The 8,396-nt window shown below is 40.4% G+C and overlaps 1 protein-coding gene across 1 annotated transcript; it reads right to left on the bottom strand.

The window, feature by feature from the left end:
• Positions 1 to 1,259: 1,259 nt before the first annotated feature.
• fmoda (fibromodulin a) lies at positions 1,260 to 5,792 on the bottom strand. Its single transcript, XM_029432210.1, has 6 exons — positions 5,726 to 5,792; positions 4,516 to 4,905; positions 3,162 to 3,284; positions 2,926 to 3,066; positions 2,300 to 2,567; positions 1,260 to 1,668 (listed from the first exon to the last, which is right to left on the bottom strand). The coding sequence occupies exons 2-6, from the start codon at positions 4,873 to 4,875 to the stop codon at positions 1,517 to 1,519; spliced, it is 1,044 nt and encodes a 347-aa protein (XP_029288070.1). The 5' UTR covers positions 4,876 to 4,905; positions 5,726 to 5,792; the 3' UTR covers positions 1,260 to 1,516.
• Between the last annotated feature and the right edge of the window lie 2,604 nt (positions 5,793 to 8,396).

The following is an 8,396-nucleotide window of genomic DNA, read 5'->3' as shown; positions in this document are numbered from 1 at the left end:
ATATTTAAATCTACAGATATTCTTACCCTTTAGAAACATTAATATCAGTCACCACAGAGTCATAGCTTGCAATTCATTCAAAATATCACAATTTGCTTTTGTAGCATTGTTGAAAAGCTTTTTATGTTCTCTGAATTACCGCCTATAATAACTTATTTGTGCCAACATCCTCTTAAGAGCGTTCTTCTGTGTTATCTATTGGTTTTATTTAATAGACAAACATACCATGAGTTACAGTGTTTTGACTCTTTCCGGTTTCCTCTCCATGCACCTCTAGTACAGAAAGTACATAGTTCAACCTCACAAACAACTTGGATGTGGATCAGGAAGTCACTGACACCATCAGTGAGCAGATATACACTGTATGTGTATAAATGTATTATAAAGGTCTCATAAAATGTCTCATTTCCTTCACTTGACATAACAAGTGCCTCTGTCTACTTAACATCCAGAGAGTGTCTAGATAAGCCTTAATTCAACAGACAGATGTATCGGGTCAGAATGAATAAAAGCCGACTCTATCCTGAGTAAACTATATTAGAGTGCTCTTCTGTTTCTTCTTAGTCCATAAAATCACTGAATCAAACCCACATCACACACATACACACAAAGACAGTACAATACAGTGCACTTCATCTGGTGGATGTACTAAAAAGAAGACACAAAGTACAGTGATCTTTTTAAAAATCCCAATTATTATTTATTCTGCAACAGGCTTATAAACATAAACTCCAGCCAGTATGATGACAAATCCATGTAATGCATACAGTAACCCAATAGTCCAAAATACGCCCAAAGCCCTTTGTATGTGTGATTCACTACAGTACAGTACGGACATTTTGCACATACATAGAAATCCGTCCATGTCTTTATGAAAAGTGGATTTCACTGTGAAACAGGAGGATCCTCTTTAGCCACAGTCACAGCCTTTTATCACAAAGAACAAATAATGTACCCAACTGCAATAAGCTGTCACTTTGGGAGATGGTCGTAAGAGTGAGATGTGATAAAGATATCGTCAAGCTTCTACGGCAGTTAACGATTTGAAATTAAACAAGTCACATCATATATGATACATAATATTTTTACTTATCAGACAAAACAATGGAAGGCATGTTTTGTAGGAAGAGATTACAAAGATCATTGATCCTCACAGCAACATATAAGTAGAATCAGGGTCAGATCATTTTCAATATGCAAAAAAGAAACACCATATTTGGCTCCTACTCTCAGTAATTGTAGGCTTATACATTTAATTTTGAGGTGAATGGCTCATTTCATTTCATTTATTCAAATAAAACCATACTTGAAACATTTAATTTAATTATCTGGTGTGAATAGTGGTTATTACAGTAAGAACTGCTGCCACCTGCTATCAATATAAAATTATATTATTGCCCCTGCTGAGCTTTGATTTTGGCACATCACACAAATAATGTGTCACACCCTTAGTGAATGCTGCAATCTGTGAGCTGTGTTTGTGAGCAAAGTGCTACACATTGTGTCATACACACACTTAGACCTTAATGTTGGAGGCCAGGCGCAAGCAGAGGGCTGAATCTGTCGGGATGTCCTGGAGACTGATCTCATTCCCATCCAGTCTCAGCGTCTGCAGCTTGGAGAAGTTGGTCACATCCACGATGCTGCAGAAACTACCCAGAGTGAACTCTAGAGGGACAGATGGGGAGGTGGTGAAGAATGGATTTGTGTCTTTCCAAAATACTCCAAATATCCAACATCTCAGCACTTACCCAAGACATCAGTTTGGAAATGAAACTGCTGCTGCAAAGGTATTTTCCCATAACATCAAATATTCATGACTAAAAGCACAAAAATGTATTTAAAGTGGCAGTCCTTAACATTCTAAGATTTAATCAATAAGTTGGGCGACAATCTGTGAGCAACCATGATCTCATTTTATGCTGCACATATCATAAATCTGCGAAAATGGAAAGTTTAGTTTTAGGAAATGTTCAGTTTGCATTAACTTAAACTTAAAACAGCATTTTTTTCGGAAATGTTGCCACAGACTCGAAGTTCATAGTACTGCAAATATATAAAGATTGCCATATGCTCAATCACCATTGTGTTACCTCATTCAGCGATAGATAGTGAATTAACAGACATTTATTTAAATGTTACATTTACATTGAGATTTGTTTAAAGACAATCTGCTTCATCAGGACTGTGTGCATTGCATTTTACCAGCGAGAAGAGCACATACCAAAACTGTGTTTATATAGAACCCAATAGCTCATAAAAAGACATAAATATATATGTTTGAATGTATGCACTTTACCTTTGATCTGATTGGCCTGCAGATACAGATGTTCTAGTGTGGTGCTCACTGGGGGGATTCTCTCCAGTTTATTGTAGCTCAGGTCCAGCTCCACCAGCCCGGTCACATTAAAGGTGTTGGCAGGGATACCCTTGTCTGTTAGCTGATTGTGGGCTATCCTGACGTACTGCAGCTGAGTGAAACCGCCCAGGAAGTCCTCTGGTAGAGAATCAATGGAGTTGGACTGCAGGTAGAGCTGGTGCAGTTGTTCAGGAAGTGCATCTGGGACCTGGGTCCATCAGTTAAAGGGGACAAATGATGAAAAACTCCCTTTTTCAGTGCTTGTGCACATACAGTACATTTGGGTATCTGGAGCGCCTACCAACTCACAAACTGTGAAATAAGAAAACATGGGATTCAACAAGCCATTCAGATTTGACTCCCCTTCCTATGTCACATGCAGGCTCATTAGAATATACCGCCCCCATGAGTATCTCCACCAACGGCTTGAGAACTAGCTTTGCACAGGTGCATCGTACTTCATGTAAACATGTTCTACTAGAGACCTTAAAATAGGAAGTATGCACCTGAAAGAAGCATAATATGTTCCCTTTAATGAAAACAGTTGTGGGAGGGCTGCAAATTACCTTTGTCAACTTGTTGCCGCTGATGTCCAACAGCATGAGGGATTTGAGTGCCTTCAGTGATGTGCCCACGTCTGTGACAGAGTTGTCATGGAGATACAGGATAGTGAGGTTATCCATTCCCTCTAGGTCTGCAGGTGTTACCTAGGCAACAGTAGAAATAATTGTAAAGTCTAATGTCAGAGAACAGAGAGGGGCTCTTGCTCGACTATCAAACTATGCAAAACATTACCTATTACCTTTTCAATCTTGTTGTTGTTGATTCTCAGGTCTTGCAGGGTGCGGGGGAGGTTTGAAGGAAAGCCTGTCAAATTGTTGTGTTGTAGATATAAACGCTCTAGTCCCTCCAACTGCTGAAATGCCTACAAAATGACGTGGAGAACAAACAACTCACTAATGTCCACATTACCTCAACAGCATACATTCATTGTTAATAGTATTTTCTTTTTTTTGAAACACTCAATTGTCCTCTCAGCCAGCTGAATGGCATGTTGGTGTCTGTGTTTGATTGACAGCAGCTGGCAGGCTGAGCCCCGGCATGAGAACTAGACACAAACAAACTTGCATTTTAGCTACAAGTAGTGTGTTTTTAGCAGAGATACAGAAAAGTAAGGATCAAACCAGCTTTAAAGTGAAATTTGTATTTTACATGCTATTTAATGCGCTGCAGATGAGCAGCTCATTTTCTACGTACCAGAGCACTTTTTCTCTGGTGAATGTATGTATGGTCACTCGTTCAACAAGCTATGGTGAAGGACAAGACGTGCGTTCATGTGGGTTCGATAAGAAGCTAATGCCGTTAGTCCAGCTGCTGTCTGAATGTTAGTCAGTATGTAATGTCTCCATCGCATGTAAGTGACTTTCTGCTAACAATCCCACAATGCAATGCATCGTTATCATCATTATTTTGCGTCATCAATTACAGCCGCTGAGTAATTATCGCATCTAATAACTATGATGCAATGCATTGTGGAGTTGTCGGAAACAAAAGTCGTTCACATGAAATGGTCAATGATTTTTTTAAGGCAGTATATCGTGGATATATTTACACATTAGGACTCTCAAATAAAATGGCATACAGTAAATGTAGTGCATTAATAGGGAGTGATTTCAGGCACAGCCAGAGAATCTGCCTGCTTATAAAAGAACATTTACGTTACTGTTTTTCTTTCTTTATGCTAAAATGTCATTTACTGTATGGAAGTTCTCCAAGTTCTCCATTAACATAGAGTAGGAAGAGATCTATCTGTATCATGATGGATTAATACAAAGCAATCATAAAACCAAAACATATGAATTTTTCCCTTTTGCCTGCAAGACATTTACTGAGCACATATGTATGTATGCTGTAGCAGAGAAAACAACATGCAATTTTAGTTCAGTTCAGTTCGGCTTTAAACTAAGAACCACATGTCCCAATGTATACAAATCCAGCTTTTGTTAAATCCCATAAGCAACAATAAATGCATTACGTTTTCCTTTGTAATTACACTTTGTTAGCCAACTGCCAGCCATGTGACAACCATTTAGACCAGCATCCCGCCTTCATGCCCATGTGTGGCTGGATCCGACTGAGACCAGATGTAGGTTTACCTTCTTGCCAATGGTGTCAGATGTCAGCTGGTTGTAGTGCATCATCAGCCACACCAGATTGGTTGCATTTACGAGAGCTGAGTCGGGCACAGCTGTGATTGCATTGTTTTGGAGGTACAAGTATTTCACACGGGAGGGGATGCTTGGCATGGCTGTCAGGCCCCGTCCATCACAGTACATGGCGGCTGGGAAGGTGGGGGGACAGTCGCACACATCTGGACACTCCTGTCCGTTGGTGTTTGCCTGCAGGGAGGCAAATCTTTGGCTCTGGGGGCCGTACAGCCACGCGAAGGGGTCCCGTGCATGGCAGCAACAGAGTGGAAGCAGGGCAGACAAGAGGAAGACAATCACCACACGCATGGTCACAGTCACACAAATCTTCACTGTAATCTAAGAGAGACAAAGACAGAGAGGCAAGGCAATACAGATGAATGACAATAGAAATGATTTAATTCACAAATCGACAAAGGCTTTTTTAATTTGGGCTACATTGACTGATATTTCTAAACATTATAAAACAGATACAGCAAAAATGTGTTCTTGTGCTGACTCTCTGTATCCATTAAGGGAAAGTCTTCTCTTATATAATGTAGAGCAGGGGTAGCCAACGCGGCGCTTGGTCGCCCGCTTGATCGCCCGCAGGGACTACGTGAGGCGCCCGCAGAGCATGTTCTAAAAATAGCACTAGTCACCATGAAGCTCCGTCTAAAATGTGTATTTAATTGTTTTGCTGTTTTTATTTTATTTTAACTATTTTCACAATGATTGGGAGGAAGAATTATTTAAAAAAATAATAAGAAACATAAATACTTCTTTCACACCGTCAGAGAAAACGCTGCTAAATGAACAGACAAAGGTACGGTGCAGCTTAATGACTTTGTTTTGGAAATGTAGCTTCCTGCAGAGAGGTACATTCTTAGGGGTCTTAAACCACAGGGCATCCAGAGAGGAAGGAAGCCTGGCCAGCTTTGCTAATGGCTCTCACTGCTACTGCCCCAAAATTAAGGGAAAATATCAATAACTACCCTCTGATTTGCAGGAGAAGAAAACAAATCTCACACAAATATATGACTCTATCATCACATGTTTTTTTTTATCCCCTATAAGGTTTAATATATAAACACCACAGAGCATGTACACACACACACACACACACACACACACACACACACACACACACACACACACACACACACACACACACTCCTACCTGATCAGAGAGGCTCGCCCTCCTTATCCCCTCTCTCTCTCAGAGTGTGCTCAGGACTGAAGTTGACTCTGACAAATACTTTGTAAAACTTTCCTCCCCTCCCTGTTCTCCTTTACATTCTGCCATCCCCCCTCTGTTTTTCCTTTACTGCTGGGTCCTTCCTCCCCCTCAACCACCCGCCTGCACCCCATTTTGTGTGTTCAGGCATGGCCCAGCACATCCCACACTAGAGCCTCTTTTTCCACTAATGTCAGTGATGTGAGAAGCCACGGCTGTGAAGGATTGTGTGCAGCACATTAAGCCCCTTTCAGCTGAACCCTGTTATTTGTTATATTTTATAGATTCTTATTGTCTTTTTAAGGCTTTGTTGCTAGAAACATTTAATTTAATTTAATGGACAACACTGTTCACAAAAAATCTTATGTCTATTGTTTTTACCGCACCTGAGTATGTGTGTGCCTGTGCAATTTGGTTTATATGACACAAGTGTGTTGAACTGTTACTGTGCATTATGCCTTTTCTGGTAAATAATAGTAAATCTATATGTTATTTTGCAGCTTACTGTAGTTGACAGTGTGAAAGCCTTTTGCGGAGGCTCATGTCAGTGTTAAAGGTGATTTCAGCAATGGGTTAATTATCTTGCAGTAATATACTCTTCACAATACCCGGGTTATTGACAATAATATACAAAGACAAACATTATTTAGACTGATAATGGATAACAAAATAATATCCAAACTCTCTCAAGCCCACTTAGCAGAAATCCCTGTGCCAGAAACAAAACTTTGTAGCAGGGGTGGATCTACCTCTCTCCATTCCTCTCCAACAACCTTACATCTTGTAAAGGGTTAAATGAAAACATGTGTGAAAGTCTGTCTGATCTTAATGCGGGCCTCTTCCTGCTCTTCAGACATGAGCTCCATCTGAATAAGTTATAGCTCCTTTTTCTTCTCTCCATATCATTCTCTGTTTCTTGTTATCATCGGACACTTTTTTATTACCTGACAAGGGAAGTGTCGTGTGATTGTTTAATAGATAGCTAAGCATGTTTACACAGATGATGTGTCTCGGCATTACTTGTTTTGAAATACAATTCTGTAAGTCTGTTTTTCTTTTTAAAAGGTGTTTTTTTTTGGATGGCTTGTGCTTCCTCCACAGATCCACATACAGTCCATGTATAATACTCACACCATCAATGCATCTTTTACATGTTTCCTCCTCTGCAGTGCAATAAACAAGAAAAAACCTGTGAATATGTGAAGTTTGCACACCAAGTGTGTAAACATACACTTCTGATGTCATGGGGGACTTTAGCGAAAGGAAAAGCTGTGGCCCGTTGAGTCTGACCTGGATTATTTGCTGTCTTTCCAAGATTTGGTTGAGAAGATCAAGCTGATGAGCTGAATCTGATGCTTTCATTGAACCCTCCTCTTGATTTAGGGAAAAACTGCGACCCTTTCCGCAACATGTAAGAAAGAAGAATAGAAGGGAACTCGGAGAGCGCTGACCAAGGCCATGCCCTAAACACAAAGTGAAAAATTATTTATGTATTCACCCTGTGATTCGGATCTGCTCCAAAACTTTATGGGTTCTTCCTTTGCCCATGTTTGCCCAGAATCCAAATACGTCCAACTTTTCATCGGATCGGAAAAGTGAACGTATACAGATACGCATGTCTAACCTATTGATAGTGCATCACTTACTAATACAAAATGTATCAGACGAATGCCCAACGAATGCATAAGATATACAAAAATATCAGCAACACGCTGGTTTACTGTAGATATAAGGTATAAGTAGTATTCGTTAAGAGCTCACTGTGTTACGCTGGGGTGCGTTGTTGAACGCTGATGTTTTGAGCATGTTCAAAATTACCGGACGTACCCGACGTATGCAGACGTTACGTGACGTTAGACATACGTGAATACGGAATACGTAGGTGAATATTTACCTACGTAAATATAGTACGTAAATACCTACGTGACTACGTTAGAGGAACGTTAGATATAGGCTACGTCGGCTGACGGTGAACCCTACAGCCAATGTATTGATAACGAGTGGATACCCTATTCCTACCCTATGTTAAGATGATGCCTGATGACGGAGTAACTTATTAAACGTGTTTCTACAGTACAGCTAGCGTTTTGGGAGCTTATTGTGGTTTGAATATAGTATATAGGGTCTCTGTGAGTAGCTCATCCTCACTTCTTCACAGCACGTCTTGATGAACACATCAAGCCATCATCAGAGAGCATGGAGGATGCTGAGCGGCTGCGACAAGAGCACATTCTAGCCGTTCTCCAGCATCAGCATGACGTGAACCAGATGGCACTTTTCCAGCTCCGTTGTCCAGACGCTCTGATACGTTTAAATAAGTAAGTGATAAGCTATCAATGTTTGACATACGTATAATAATTTGTTATGTATACGTCAGCTACAACACCGCTGTGGAAAAGTTGGACGTATTTGGACTCTGAAATTTTTTGCTACTTTTCATATACGCCGGCATGTTTCTGCCATACAGGGACTGTATGACAGGGCCGTATGTCTGCCGTGTTCGGCGTATCGTCTGCATCCTTCAAACGATCACAACTTACTCTTAATTTATATCAACCTATTGCCGATATTTCGTATACACCAGCATACGTTTCTGTCATACGGATATGTGTAA

This window comes from Cottoperca gobio, chromosome 5 (genome assembly GCF_900634415.1).
Source record: "Cottoperca gobio chromosome 5, fCotGob3.1, whole genome shotgun sequence".
NCBI lineage: Eukaryota > Metazoa > Chordata > Actinopteri > Perciformes > Bovichtidae > Cottoperca > Cottoperca gobio.
The sequence above is the reverse complement of the archived record's forward strand: the minus strand, read 5'-3'. Positions and strand labels throughout refer to the sequence as shown.